Source organism: Uloborus diversus, chromosome 2 (genome assembly GCF_026930045.1).
Source record: "Uloborus diversus isolate 005 chromosome 2, Udiv.v.3.1, whole genome shotgun sequence".
Taxonomy (NCBI): domain Eukaryota; kingdom Metazoa; phylum Arthropoda; class Arachnida; order Araneae; family Uloboridae; genus Uloborus; species Uloborus diversus.
In genome coordinates, this window is record NC_072732.1 from 212,871,771 (window position 1) to 212,888,189 (window position 16,419).

Sequence of the window (16,419 nt, forward strand, 5' to 3'; positions counted from 1 at the left end):
ATATTGATGGATCTTGCACATGTTCTCCTGGCTGGAAAGGAAAAGAGTGTGAATCTTCTTGCTCGAAAGGAACGTATGGGCATGATTGCAAACATAAATGTCAGTGTAAAAATGAAGCTACATGTAATCATATTGATGGATCTTGTAAATGCACATCAGGCTGGATTGGAGCATTCTGTGACTCACCTTGTTCAAATGGAATGTATGGTCAAAATTGTAAACAAAACTGTCAGTGTAAAAACGGAGCTACATGCAGTCACATTGACGGATCGTGTAAGTGCGCTCCCGGCTGGACAGGAACAAGCTGTGAATATACTTGCTCGAGTGGATTGTATGGACAGGATTGCAAACAAATCTGTCAATGCAAAAACGGAGCTACGTGCAGTCATGTTGATGGATCGTGTAAGTGCGCTCCAGGATGGAGAGGAATAGGTTGTGAATCTCCTTGTTTTAGTGGAACATATGGACGAAACTGTGCACAAATCTGCCAATGCAAAAATAGTGCGGAATGTAATCATGTTGATGGAGTATGTAAGTGTTCTTCTGGATGGAGAGGAATATACTGTGATTCAGTTTGTTTAAATGGTACGTATGGACTGGATTGCAAAAACTTTTGCAAATGCGTTAATGAGGCGATATGCAATCATGTCGACGGAACATGCAGGGTGCGCTCCTGGATGGGTAGGAACGTACTGTGAAACTGCTTGCGCAAACGAAATGTATGGACAAGATTGCGCTCAAAACTGTCATTGTCGAAACGGAGCAACATGCAGTCATATTGATGGATTATGCAAGTGTTCCCCTGGTTGGAAAGAAAAGTACTGCGACATTCCCTGTACAAACGGAAACTTTGGACAAAACTGCCAAGAAAGTTGTTTGTGCTTAAATGATGCAATATGTAATCACATTAACGGATCTTGCCAGTGTTCTCCAGGTTGGAATGGAACGTATTGTGAAAATATTTGCTCAAGCGGCATGTACGGGCAAGATTGTGCACGTGTTTGCCAATGTAAAAATGGAGCGACATGTAATCCTGCTGATGGATCTTGCAATTGTTCTCCTGGTTGGATTGGAACGCACTGTGAATATCCTTGTTTCAGTGGTACTTACGGAAAAGATTGCAAAGAAATCTGCCAATGCCAAAATGGTGCAGAGTGCAATAATATTGATGGGATGTGTAAGTGCTCCGCTGGATGGAAAGGAATTTACTGTGACTCAGCTTGTTTGGCTGGTACATATGGAATAGATTGCAAAAACAACTGCCATTGCAAAAATGGAGCGACTTGCAATCATGTGGACGGAACATGCAAATGTACTCCTGGATATGAAGGAACGTATTGTGAAGGAGCTTGTTCAGAAGAAATGTACGGACAAGATTGCGCTCAGAACTGTCTTTGCAGAAACGGAGCGCTGTGCAATCACATTAATGGATCATGTAAGTGTCCTCCTGGATGGAGAGAAAAGTATTGTGACTTTCCTTGTTCAAGGGGCAGTTTTGGAGAGAATTGTCAGCATAGCTGCAGATGTCAAAATGAAGCATTATGCTATCATGTTGATGGATCTTGCCAATGTAGTCCTGGTTGGAATGGAACGTATTGTGAATATTCCTGTTTAAACGAAACATATGGTCAAGATTGCGCGCAAATTTGCCAGTGCAGGAATGGAGCAATTTGCAACCCTATCGATGGGACATGCAAGTGCTCTCCTGGATGGATCGGTACGTACTGTGAATATCCTTGCCCTAGTGGAACATACGGACGTGATTGTAAATACACTTGCCAATGTGTAAACTGCGCGAGTTGTAGCAATATTGACGGAACGTGCAAATGCACTCCTGGTTGGAAAGGTACGAGATGTGAGTCTCCATGCTCTAACAACACTTTTGGACCAAGACTGCCAAGAAATCTGTTTATGCAACAACGGTGCAACGTTGTAACCATATTTATGGTGGTTGTCAGTGTTCTCCTGGCTGGACAGGAACGTACTGCGATTTTCCATGTTCAAGTGGATACTTTGGTCAGGATTGCTTACAAATCTGCCAGTGCAGAAATGAGGCTAAGTGTAGTAATATTGACGGATTGTGCAATTGCACTGCTGGATGGAGAGGTGCCTACTGTGATATATCTTGTGCCAACAAAACGTACGGACTTCACTGCAGCCAAGCATGTCTGTGTAATAATGATGCCACGTGCAATTATATTGATGGTAGGTGTAGTTGTGGCCCTGGTTGGTTAGGAGAATACTGTGACATCCCGTGCCCTAATAATACTTATGGTCAAAACTGTATACAAAGCTGTGAGTGTGAAAATGATGCATTTTGTGTCCCTCGTGATGGATCCTGCTATTGTGCTGATGGATGGGCTGGAAATTATTGTCAATATAAGTGCTCGCTGGGATATTACGGAAAAAATTGCTCTTCTTTGTGTCAGTGTTTGAATGCTGAAAGTTGTGATCACGTTTCCGGATATTGCACTTGTTTGGACGGATGGATTGGCGATAGGTGTGAATTGCCTTGCCCTTACGGTTTTTACGGAGCTGACTGTTTGTCTTTATGTGAATGCCAAAATAGTGTAAATTGCAGTCACGTCGACGGAACGTGTAGTTGCTTGGCTGGATGGACAGGTCAATTTTGTGAGATGCCTTGCGATGATGGTTTTTATGGTGTTGACTGTACGCAAAACTGCCAGTGCGAAAATAGTGCTGTTTGTTATCGTGTAGATGGTTCTTGCAATTGTTCAGCTGGTTGGATAGGAGATTACTGTGAAGCTCCTTGTCCCCGTGGTACACACGGGAAGGACTGTACGTTGAATTGTACTTGTGAAAACGAAGCTAGTTGTGATGCCATAACTGGTGCATGTATTTGCAGTGAGGGTTGGAAGGGGACGTATTGCGAAGAGTATTGCAGTGATGGATTCTACGGTCTCAATTGCTCAGAAAAGTGTGACTGTGCAAATGGAGCAACTTGTAATCATATTAACGGATCTTGCAACTGTTCCGCCGGTTGGCTTGGCGACTACTGTGACATACCCTGCCCTATTGATTATTACGGAAAAGATTGTTTAATGGTATGCGAATGTATGCATGGAGCAATTTGTAACGCAACTGATGGTGTTTGTAACTGTGCTGAGGGTTGGATGGGAGATTTTTGCAATGAAACTTGTACTGAAGGCTTCTACGGGGCTAAGTTGCACTGAGAATTGCCAGTGCAAAAACAGTGCGTCTTGCAGTCATGTTGATGGATCTTGCAGTTGCCTGCCCGGATGGCTTGGAAAATATTGCGAAGTTCCTTGTCCTATGGGACATTACGGCCAGAACTGTTCTAATTTCTGCAAGTGTAAAAATCAAGCAATATGCGACAACATTCTTGGAAACTGTACTTGTGCAGACGGTTGGATAGGGGACCACTGTGATATTTTGTGTCCAAGAGGTACATATGGATCATCCTGCGAGAAAATGTGCTTGTGCGAAAATGACGCTCTTTGTAGTCATGTAGATGGCTCTTGTGCCTGTGCTCCTGGATGGATTGGAACATTTTGCGAAACAGAATGTGCAGAAAGAACATTTGGCCACGACTGCAATGAAATCTGTCGTTGTCAGAATGATGGAATGTGCAATCCTCAAAATGGATCTTGCGTCTGTCCTCCTGGATTTATTGGCCTGTCGTAAGTTATATCCTTTTTTTATTTTAAGATCTTTTAAATGACAATTATGTTATGATTTACTAATAAGGCTTTTTTTTGAGTCGAGTTGACGATACACTTTTTCTTTCAGATTTAGCTTATTATAAAAGATTCTGGATGTTGTTACTATAGCTATATTATGTTTCGTGGCATTAGTTCATTGCTCTAAAAGTAAACTTCCACGATGAACCATGAGCAACCCGATCATAACAAATTACAGTTTCCGGCTCTATGCATTGATAAACGGCGAGAGATCTGCAGTCGATTAGCGCCTCTCTGTGAAGTTAAGAAAATAATATTCATTTCCCACTATTATTCGACCGTTGTTGCGTTTAATATTAGCATAGAAAGTTGAAATGAAGTCGTATACCACTTGTACTGTTCAGCTCCGACAAGTTCAGCTATGGTCTTAAACAAGTCCATTTCTTTCAAGGAAGAGCAATCAGGAAAAAGAGGTATAGTTAGGACTAAGGCCCCTATAGTGGAGGAGCCGACGCATCCGCCATTTTGGAGCAAACTTGATCCAGTGTTTCGTAGCGTTAGCATTGCTGCTGATGTTTACATGTCTTAAATTGAGTCAAATGGGTGGTTGTTCGGCTGTTAATTGTGTAAACAGTTCCAAAAAAGGATTTCGGCTCTTCAGATTTCCAGTATATGCAGAAAGAAAAGAGAAATGGATAAATAATGGCACGCGAAGTGACTGGCAGCTTGGAAACGACGCCAACTGTTTCCAAAATTTCGCCAATGTTCACCTTCGCTCTCCGACTCTCTCGTTCCCTGTTTGGCGATGGATTGCCAATAATAGTAGCTTTCCCTGTTGTACGCTTGCTCCAAAATGGCGGCTGCGTCGGCCTCTCCAGTTATACTGGCTCTAAGTTAGACGTGGTTGGGCTACCATTGCAACTCTTTTATTGGCGAGAAAATCCTGTACCACTTGCTAATAATTAGGTATAGTAATATTGTTCGCCAAATGGGCCAACAAAATCCGCAAGTTCTTAAGCCGTTTTTTCTCACCCCTATTTCAAGTGATGGAATCGTTGAATCGGTCGGGTAGCGGAGCTCAACTTGCCAGAGGTGGACAGTACTAATGTATGTATTTTGTTGCAGGTGTGAATCTTTTTGCGCTGATGGTTATTGGGGAGGCAACTGCTCTGAAACTTGCTTTTGTCAGAACGGTGCTAGGTGCAACCATGTAACTGGACAATGCCACTGTGAACCAGGTAATTCTGAACCGCTAGTGAAGTACGATCAGTAATTGAACCCACTTCAGGGAATGAATAACTATTCTTTTTTTTTTTTTTTTTTTTGATAATGTTTCAAAAAAGCTTTTCTGAGATTAAATTTCAACTTTAACTTCCTTTTGAACAATTCCAAAAAGTAAATGACGAAAAGAGATTTCTGTTCATTCCTTGGCTAGATGCGCTTATTTTCTCAATTGCCGCACTATTTTTATTTAAACCACCAAAAACATCGAAGCAGGGCGGTCATTCCAAGCTCGTCAGCTTGCGAGATCGAGATTCTCGCTCACGTGATCGGTTGTGACGTAGAAACGTCGCAAAGTAGCATTCTAATCTACACGAACTTAGCTTGCGGCTAGGTTCTCGATCTCACAAGCTGTCGAGCTTGGAATGACCGCCCAAAAGCATGAAAATTCTCATAGGTGTTTAAAGAATAATTACACACAAAAAATATTCTTAATATCATGTACCAAATCACCAAATACTGAAGATGTTAAGGATATCTGAAAACTAAGTTATACTTAGATGTTTATTTAGAGATTAGACTGCCTACTATTCTCCATCCAGTAAGTCAACTATGTTTTTCAGGTGCACTAAATATAACCCCTTTTTTTGGGAAAACTCGGACTGCTTATCGGCTTCGATTGATCAAGACTAATTTAAGTGTCACACTCCATTTACAGGATTAAGGATTTGCAGGATTAAGTGTCACGCTCCATTTACTGTATTCTTTGTGCCATGTACCAAATGCTCAAGATGCTATAAATATCTGAACACAAAATTTTGCTTAGGTTTATATTACAGATCATACTACCCTTTCTGCTTTCTGAAGCTACCATTCTCCATCCAATAAGTCAACTATGCACTAATTACTTTACAGGTGCGCTAATTATAAGCTTTTTTTGAGAATAATCGGATTGCTCATCAGCTTTGATTGAGGAACATTTTTTTCACTTTCCTTTAAAGGATTTCCTTTCTCCTGTTTTATCAGCCATCTTACGAAAATAGTCATATCTCACTTTTCATGCCAACGCCAGCCAGGTAATTATAAACAGCCATCACTTTGTTGGAATAACCATCCTTTTCCCTGTTACTAAACTATTTTTCAGATCCACTGTTTCTTTTCTTTTTTTTTGAACAACCGTAGATTGCTTATGGTCTTCGACTGATTGAGGTTAGCTAAAGTGTCACTCCTGATATACTGGTTTTTCTTTCTTTTTGTTTTGCGGTTTATTTCACAAAACTGATCGTTTCCTAATTTTCATAATCTTGTATATGTTGAGCTTTTGTTTTTAAAGGAGAGTTTAGCTATGTTACTTTTTAACCCTCTAGAACTTGTGCCGACAACGAAATAGTAACACCAAGACTTTTTTTCTTTAATTTTGTTTCATCAAATGTTTTATTGGCTTCATCCAATATTACTATTTTTTAAATAACATTTTGCGCTTAGAATAAATAAAAATGTTTTTTGGTTGAAAATATTTCATTTACGATTATTTTTGAAGGGAAATATTATGGTGTGAGAAAACTTATCCCGCGAAAGCTCTCAGATCACTCATTTTGATGCGAGATCTGTAGGATTATGAAGGTTATATATATATACACATTAGCTTAAGATACCCTATCTGAAGCTAAAGAACAATAAAACCCTAAACGAAAATTTTAAACTCTAATAAATTTTTTGGAGTGCATCAACTTTCGGCGATTTTTCGGACTTTGCACTTTTATAATCGAATAAAGGTATTTTGAATCGTGAGCAAAACCAATGTTCCAGAAAAGAAGAGTAGTCTAAAAAGTTTTTATGTTTTTGATCTAATTGATATCAAAACTTTATATATATATATATATATATATATATATATATATATATATATATATATATATATATATATATATAACAGACAACTTTAAAAAAAAAGCCTTTTGTAAATTGCTATCATTTGCATTAAAAAAGGCTGTTTGATAAACTTGTTATAGAGACTGCAGTAGTAATACTAATTTCATGCCGTCAGAAGAAAAGCAAATAATGTTTCAAACGTGTTGCTTTTGTAGACCGTTACCAAGAATTGACATCGACAAACCAGTTTCTCTTATTTGTTTTATGCCATGAAACAATGACAACTGTTGTGCTTTGGATGAAATTAATTTTTAATGGTGATAAAAATGAGCACCAATCAATAAACGATTCACAGTACGAATGTGCGTTACGTAACTTATACAGAAATAATGACGTTTGAGGATTGACAGTGACAAAACTTTCGTCGTCGTCTCAGGTAGTTGAATACCGTCCCTATCACGATAATCTCATGCTAAGGAATCATTTTCAGTAACCTGTTGTTTTAGCAAGCGATTTTGCCACCAAATGTCCGCTAGATATTACTTTAAAGGATATTTAATGCTTCTAATGTTGCTGTCTTGTGAAAGCTATGCCGGTAATTTGGAATGCACTGCTTCTCATTTCCAACTATACCGTAATTTGGTGTGAAGTCGAACTTCCACGGTACACACATGCCATAATGAGCCATTTATAGGGTAGGCAACAATTTACAGCACAGCATTCCCACACACACATTCCCACAAAAGAAGGACAACGACCGGAGAGAGAAAGTACATCCTAACCTGAGCTGATTTTTGAAGCTAAAACCTTCTCATCCGCAGTCAGACTTTTCTGACCAGTAGAAAATGCGGTAACTTTATGTTTCTAATCAATTAAATTATTGGTAAACTTAATTAATTGGCTTAATTGCGCTTTATTTGACATAGGTTACAATGGAACGCTTTGCGAGCACAACTGCACTCTTGGTTTTTACGGAGTAAATTGCGAAGAAAAATGTGAATGCCAAAACCACGGACACTGTGATTTTAGAACTGGAGAGTGCTTATGCGTAGCAGGATATATTGGAATTCACTGCCAGACGAAATGTCCGGTAAGCTTGCTTATGATTTTTTTTTCAAGTATTTTTATTTACAGCTTAACTTAAACGGACTATGCATCAAACAATTGCTTCCTGTAAGACAGGAATGGCTGTTTCGATTTTGCTCATAAACGAGTCACGGGGGGGGGGGGACAAATGGGAAAAAATAAGATACTTGCTATTAAGTAACTAGACGAGGTTGGAAAAACATCTCAAGAGCAAACGCACTTTTGAATTTTACAAAGCAGCGATTGTAACACCCGGAATAGTTCTCGGATATTTCTGCTGGAGTCACACGTACACTATCACTGAGCCAGACTTTACAATTTTATTCTTTACTAGCGGTACCCGCACGGCTTTGCCCGTAGTAGAAAAATTAAAAGGTCTTTTGATTCGCCTGTATATTTACAAAAAATGGATGATAAATTTCTCGCCAACTTGCTATGACTTTTTGCTCGTCCATGTTACGGTTTCACGTTCTGATAATTTGGCAATTTACTTTTCCACGTTACTATAATTTTCTGGATAAAATGTTCTTAAAATTAGAACATAAAAGAACAAAATCGAATTTTTGAAAAATCGCTTCAAGGTGCAAACCTTCATTCTACAAACTAATTTTATGTCAAACTTCATGAAAAGCGGCCGAACTAAGGCCCCTATATATACGAATCGGCGCATCAGCTTAAGATCAGCCATTTTGGATCGGAGCGCGTGTTTGAGTGGTTGTCTTTTCTGGCGAGTTATCGCGTTTGGCGATTGTTCACAGCGAATGATAATTAGCGGCACGTGAATTGTTTATTAAATAAAATATTATTTTCGGCAAATTTGGCGAAACCCGAAACTTTGCTGCGGTAACCCTAGCAGTGCATCAATGAAAAATCCGATCCAAAATGGCTAAACTTAAGCTGATGCGTCGGCCTATCTATATAGCGGCTCTAGCCCGAACTGTATAGGCGCTGTGCGCGTCACAGAAATCCAGACATCCAGACAGAAATCCCGATATCCAGAGAAAAAGACTTTGAGCTTTATTATTAGTAAAAATTAATAGGTTAAAATTTTCCATCTAGAATAGGCTGATTATATATTAAAAACATCTCGTAAGGTTCACGTCATATCCACGATATGAATTGGGCACGCTTAGAATAATTTTCGAGACTATTTGAGGACAAAGCAATTTATTTCCTATATTCAGTAAGTTACCGCTCTATGCCCAGGGCTAAGGCAGAAATACATGAAATACACCGTCAGCTCAGTCAATTCCAACCGAGCACTGCAGTTTCGTGCTTATTAGCACTCATCAGCCCGGCATAGGAGTGACTGAGCTGGAGGTAGAAAACCTCTTAAGGAAGCCAAGAGTGCCAAGCAAACTGGTAGCTAATATAGAATTAGCACTGACCAGACGAATGACCGAAACAATGGTTCGGTTCAACTCGAATTTTGAAGGCAAAGGCACGTATATTCAGCAAGTTACCGCCCTATGGCCAGGGCTAAGGCAGAAATACATGAAATACACCGCCAGCTCAGTCAATTCCAGCCGAGGACTGCAGTTTCGTGCTTATTAGCACTCATCAGCCCGGCATAGGAATTGACTGAGCTGGAGGTGGAAAATGTGTTAAGGAAGCCCATAGTGCCAAATAAACTGGTAGCTAATACAGAATTAGCACCTCCAGCTCAGTCACTCCTATGCCGGGCTGATGAGGGCTGAGCACGAAACTGCAGTCCTCGGCTGGAATTGACGGAACTGGCGGTGTATTTCATGTAACTTATTTCCTAGTTGAACGTCTTGTCTAAACGCGTTCTTGACGCTACAACAGTGCCAAGAATGCATTTGACGCATGATGGAAGATGGCTTTGGCAAGTGCAGCCATAACGTATACCAAAATAACCCAAATGTTGTGTTTGGCTAAGTAAAAAGCAGCGAAGAAGATTTGCAAAGTACTATATCTTCAGGCAGCAAGGCGACAAGAAGTTAAACATTTTATCCTTTTTTTAAGCATTGACATTACTACTGGACAAAATCCGCAGGGGAAAAAAATTAAAAATTAATTTGAATTTTGACATTTTGAATTCAAATTATGTTTTTCGCAATCACGAGTGTGTGTATGTAGGCGTGTGTGTTTGTGTGTGGGGGGTATGTGTGTTTGTGTGTAGGGGTATGTGTATGCGAGTGTATGCATGTGTGTTTGTGTCTGTGTGCTGGCATAAGTGTGTGGGTAGTTGTGTGTATGAATGTGTGTGAGTGGGGGGGATATGTGTATGTGTGTGTAGGCATATGTGTTTGTGTCTGTATACAGGCATGAATGTGGGGGTAGTTGTGTGCATGTGAGTGTGTATGTGTAGGTGTCTGTATGTATGCGTGTGTATAGGTGTATATGTGTGTGTTTGTGTGTGCGTGTGTGTCTGTAGTTGTGTATGTATGCGCGTGTGTGTAGGACACGGATGCAACCCGGAGACGGCTTTTGCTATAGGAGCAGCATCGTGAGGAGTCGGTCGACGGTGATGGTGCGGAGGGTGGCGGTGGGAAAATAAAATGATAGAACGCCAAAAACAGTCAAATGAATGCAATAAGCAATCGTGATTGCTCAAAAAACATTACAAATTACAAGGGTAGTAGAACATTTTTAAATTCAGGTGGAAAGGTGATAATGCTTAAAACTGGAGATCTTCTGCGTCCATATATCGTCGCTTGAAAAAATACTGACACAACTTCAAAAACACCGAAAATGAGCTTTGTAATTGATAATACTTTTAAAAAATTGATCTTTCATCTTTTTACTAATAATAAAGCTGAAAGTTTCTCTGTCTCGATCTTTGTGACGTGCATAGTGCCCAGACTGTTCGGTTGATTTTCATGAAATTTGGCACAAAATTAGTTTGTAGCATGGAGGTGTGCACCTCGAAGCGATTTTTGAAAAATTCGATTTTTTTTCTGTTTCTATTCCAATTTTAAGAACCTTTTACCGAACAAATTATCATAACGTGGAACCGTAACATGGGCGAGCAAATAGCCATAGCCAATTAGCGAGAAATTCACCATACATTATTTGTAAATATACAGGCGAATCAAATGACCTTATAATTTTCTACTACGGGCAAAGCCGTGCGGGGACCACACTAGTGTGGAATAAAGACACAAGTTTTAGATAGCGAAGGTTGCTGGTAGACGGTAACTTTGATTAAAACCAAATTTGACCTAAATTTGATTAAAATTTCTAGGAACCCTAAAATGCTAGCACAAAAACGGCAAAAAATAAACAAAAAGAATAGTATTAACATTTTTTAAGGGCCATTACAATAATTAGGAGTTTTAATGAATGAAACAACACTAAATTATAAATCGTAATAATTTAAAAAATGGTCTCCTGAAAAAGTTGCTTTTTTGAGTTGTGTCACTATTCTATTCAAGCAGCGATAGATAAATGCTATTTTCTGAGACATAGCCAAAAAATATTGTGGCTGCTTCTGGAAATTCGAGGTTGCATGGTCATTTGTCCCCCTAGTATGGAAGAACAAATATTCTTATAGGTGCTGTAGACAAAAAAAAAAAAAAAAAAAAAAAGAATTTTGACATCTTGAATTCAAATTATGTTTTTTCGCAATCACGAGTGTATGTGTGTGTGTGGGGGGGAATGTGTATATGTTTGTGGGGGGGAACGTGTATGTGTGTGTAGGCATATGTGTTTGTATCTGTGCAGGCATGAGTGTGTGGGTAGTTGTGTGTAGGTACGTGTGTATGTGTAGGTATCTGTATGTGTGTGTAGGTGTATGTATATGTGTAGGTGTATGTATGTGTGTAGGTGTATGTATATGTGTAGGTGTATGTATGTGTGTAGGTGTATGTATGTGTGTGTGTGTGTACGTGCGTGTATGTATGCGTGTAAATGTAGGATATTGACGCAACCTGGAGACGATTTTCGCTAGAGGAGCAACATCGTGAGGCGGCCGGTCGACGGTGGTGCCGGAGAGGGTGCTGGCGGGAAAATAAAATGATAGCACATCAAAACAGTCAAATGAAAGCAATAAGCAATCGTGATTGCTCAAAAAAAAAAAAAAAAAACATTGAGGATTTAAATTGCTATGATGTGACATCGAGTGGGTAGATGACCTAATATTCAAACACATCAGCTTGTGCTATTTTTTTCCAGGCTACAAGGTGAGATGGGACATAACCGGCTTCGACTCCTGAAATTTTGGAACCTTCGACTCCGATTCTTTCGCTATTGTCCCTGCCGAGTTGAGAACTCGGAGGGAAACTAAACGACTCCGATTCTTGGAATTTTAAAGCTAAAATACAGGTGTATGATCATAAACAACACTTGTTGGAATTGGAAAGTATGAAACAGCGGTTGCAAAATAGAAGAAAAAATGGGTTGACTATGGCCTCCTCTGACAGATATCCAGGTCTTACAGCGTGATTACATACAACAGTTAACACATACTATTAGTTTGCACAGATGACGGTTTGCCGTGAAAGATGTGTGCTAGCCTCTAAAAGTCACATTTAAACGAACAAAACACACTTGACGTTAAATCCCGGTTATCACAAATTTGCCATTTCAACTGCGCTTGCGCGCGGACATAGCTCATTTCAAAAATCTTGCTAATATTAATTAAACATTTTAAATTTGTTAATAAATATGAGATAGCAACAGATAAAAATTAGAAATCACAAAGCTAACTCTGGTTTAGTTTTTAGGCCTCGGTGAAGATTGAGCTTTGAGTCTTAATTATTAATGGATTCGGTGTCTGATTTGTCTGTCCCTTTTCAGGGCCAAATTTTGAACCTCAGAAGAGCGTACTAGAATTGCAGCATCACTTCTAATACAAAGCCGAACCATCAACCTAAATAAAATTGCATAATACTGCTATTTACGCCTAACGTAAAATATCCGCAAAAGACGAACATCTGTACTCATATTCCAATTATTTTTGAAGTACCCAACGGGTTTTACGTTTACGTTAAGTATAGTGCGTTATGTAAATATTTTCAAATCAATAAATATTAAAGTGTCATTTTTCCCTTTACATTATAAAGATTATCAGGTATTCATATCCGTAGTTTCATATAATAGATCACGAAATCGCTGTGAAAATATTCTAATCGCATTCATTAATTTGTTGGCTCTCTAGCCTAGAAAGAGGAACACAAAATCTTAAAACAGAAAGTCCAAAAAGCTAAGTCCGCGCGCAAGCGCAGTTGAAATGGCAAATTTGTGATAACCGGGATTTAACGTTCACTACAAAACACGCGCATTAAAACTTCCTTTTCCCCCTCATTCAGATAGTTTCATCTAAACTGGCCAATTCCATGGCTAACGTAGTCGGATAGTAGTTCTTTGAGCTTAATGTGACGCAATGTTTATGTTTACCAATAGGCTGGAAGTTATGGTTTCAACTGCAGTGCTGATTGTGAATGTGACGGCAAGTCAACGTGCCACCATGAAACGGGATTGTGCCATATTGAGAAAAAAACTGAAGGTAGCAATTATTTCAAACAAATATTATCATACTTTTTATTGATGTTATTTCTATGCCTGCATTTACCAAAAATGTTGTGTGCTTTTGTTGATGAAGCTTTCATTTTATGGAAGTTTTTTTTTTTTTTAAATTACGCCACTTTTTGAATTTTCACTTGTAAGCTGTTTTTCCTCTGTTAATAGCAGTTTATATGAAGTTCTCTGAGCTTGGCGAGAAAGTTGCGAGAGAGTGCCAAAGCTTCATTTTTTCGCGGCTATTTTTTAACGTCTAATTTGGCCTTAAATTGCCTACTTTTGCTGGACTAGACTACATTTTTTGATTTTTCGAACCTAATAGATAACTGCAGATTTTATCAGAGCATTACCGCTCATTCTTCCTAGAGTATGAATGCAGTGCACAGTTTCTAATTAAGTAGCTTGTGGATTTTAACACTAGAACGACTGACATTTTCTGAATACCTAGAAAGACTGAAGGGGCCAGTGTGGCCCCTACCCATTTTTGGAGAGAATTCTTTTAAAAATTATTCCTGATGGAGTCCACATGCCTGTTACACCTTCTTTCATGACTAAATAAAAACTTAGTACTTAATTATTTTTAGTTTTTCTCTCTATACTGGGCAAAAGGTTGAATTAGTTTTCCTTTCGAAGAGCAATGGCCACCGTTAGGATGGTAAGCAGTCGGTACTGTTCATAGCATTTGGATATCCAATCGGCTGCATAAAGAGGAAGTTACAGGTTTAACTTGAGTGAATGGCATTTTTTTTATGCTACAACTATTAGGAGAAAGGAAAAAAATTAATTTTTTAATTGTCAAAATGCTTGGGGGCCACTCTGGCCCCTCCCATCTTTCTAGTTATAATGATCAATATTAACAGTACTATGAGGCAAATGATTAAATGATGAAACAAACATTCAAATAGTGTCATATAATGAAAAGTCAAAAAATTCCATTACGTTCCGTTAGATATTATCCGAGTTATTAAACAACAAACTACGCGAGGGGCCACACAGGCCCCTCCGTCTTTCTAGTGTTAAAGAACTATTTATCTAAAGTATACTGTAGCGATCTTGTTCTTACTTTATATGTAATTTAGTGATTGCTTTATACAGGGTGTTTCCGTTTAACCTGCAACACCTCTATTTTTGCAGCCGTTAGTACTAGTTGCATGCTTCCAACTGCAAAAATGGTCAAAATCAGATGCAACGTTGAGATAATAAAATTTTAAAGTGAAAAAAAATTGTCAAAAAATACAAAATTAAACTTTTTATACAGACAAAGTCAAATTTTGTATTTTTTGACTCACTTATTTATTCGCTTCACACTTTCAATATCTGAACTCCGCATTTGGTTTTGAAAATTTTTGCAATTGGAAGTATGCATCTAGGACTAAAGGTTGCGAAAATAGAGGTATTTTAAACGGGAACATCATATTATGGTTTAACTTTTAAAGTTTTTAAATTTTCTAGCCTCTTTTTGTATGATATTTAGTGTGAATAAAGCATCTGAAAAGGAAGTCTTAAGATTTGTACAAAACTATTACTTCTATGAGCATAAACATGAAGTAATAAACTATAGGATATAGAAACTCGAAAACAGGAAAAAAAAAGAACGGTTCAAGAAAAAAAGTGCTGGTTAAAAAAAATTGCGTCACCCTCGCATTTTCAGAACAATGGGATTATGTGAGACGTTTTGGTCCACCGATTAACGATGACTATATGTGAAATTCTGAAAAACTTATGAAATAAACATTTAACAGCAGGAATCCGATAATTGTTTACGTAGATCGGGGCTGTTTCCGGACCAAGGCAAACTGCTGACCCCATGCTTATTTTCCATTTCTGAACCCGCGTATGAGTTTAGAGAAAAAAAATTACTTAACCCCATGTCAATTTATGTCTAATGGCAGGATAAAGGTTTTTAAATTGTTACTCACCAGTTTTGCCCTATGGCACGGAGCAGAATCATCCTGGAAAATGACGCTTGGAACTGAAGTAAAGTGATCCCTGATAGTAGGAAGCAATTTCTCCTCCAAAATATCAATATACAACTGAGCGTTTACTGTTCCTTGCACAAAGTAAAGCCCACCAACTCCTTGATCAGAAATACATTCCCAAATCATCTGGGATACGGGATGCTTGACTGTGTGTTGAATGCAGTCGGAATGATATTCCTCTCCTTTGCGGCGCGGGTGATGCTTTTTTTTTTTTTTTTTTTAACCACCACTGTAGTGAAAATTTAAAACTGTAATCTCTGATTGCAAAAATTTTAATTTGTCAGCAAAACAATTTTTTTTCTACTGCAGTCAACGTAAAATCATCCTAGCAACGCTGGATTTGGTTGCTCGTAGATAGATAAACGCGTCTCCCCCCCCCCCCACCACATATTTTAAGGATTCTTCAAAAGTGGAATGTTCTATTATCAATATCATAATTAAAATTTCTGCTTCTAGGGTGGCTGGAAAAGGAAAAATTCACTGATATGTTGGTTTCGGGACTTGCAATACTGATAAGCATTTGTACGGCTGCTTCTTTCATTCTTTGTATCAGCATGATCATAACCAAAGTCTGTTTGTTAAAGTCAACGAAAGTAGTTGATATAGATGGGTAAGTACAATGAGCTTGTGGATTTCAGCAGCCACTCAACAAGTACATTTAATCAATGTTTTAAACCTTAGGGCGGTTCGGGACACATTTTGAAAAAAGTTTTATTAAACAGTTTAGAGTTTTGAAATTTTTTGCATTGATTCACCATCTATTTAATAAGCAAAATCATATAATAAATAAATTAAACATTTTTTTAAAATTTAAATATAATTTGATTTAAAAAAAAGAGTTGTTTTAAATCCTTAAAATTCAAAATATTCTTGGTGAATTTTCAAATATTTAAAACAAATTATGCCCAAATATCTAAGCTTTAATTTTTATTCAGCGATTTAAAAAATATTAATTCAATAAAAAATAGAAAATATTTGAGAAAAAATTTCGAAAAATTCAAAGATAAGCAGGAAAAAAAAAAAAAAAAAAAAAAAAAAAACCGACAGGCTTTTAAGCAGAAAACGAGTTGATGTGTGCATCGCATGACTTCCTTTTACGCTACGCTAATTTAAAG

General features: G+C 38.1%; 1 protein-coding gene across 1 annotated transcript in view; it reads left to right on the forward strand.

Annotated features, from left to right (window-relative positions):
- The first annotated feature begins 3,453 nt into the window (after window positions 1–3,453).
- The window catches only part of LOC129216784 (multiple epidermal growth factor-like domains protein 10), a 67,760-nt gene continuing 54,794 nt past the window's right edge, over window positions 3,454–16,419 (forward strand). Inside the window, exons 1-5 of the mRNA XM_054851000.1 lie at window positions 3,454–3,662; window positions 4,788–4,900; window positions 7,682–7,845; window positions 13,209–13,311; window positions 15,761–15,914. Of these exons, the coding sequence (XP_054706975.1) occupies window positions 3,454–3,662; window positions 4,788–4,900; window positions 7,682–7,845; window positions 13,209–13,311; window positions 15,761–15,914 (743 nt within the window). The remainder of the gene's footprint in view (window positions 3,663–4,787; window positions 4,901–7,681; window positions 7,846–13,208; window positions 13,312–15,760; window positions 15,915–16,419) is intronic.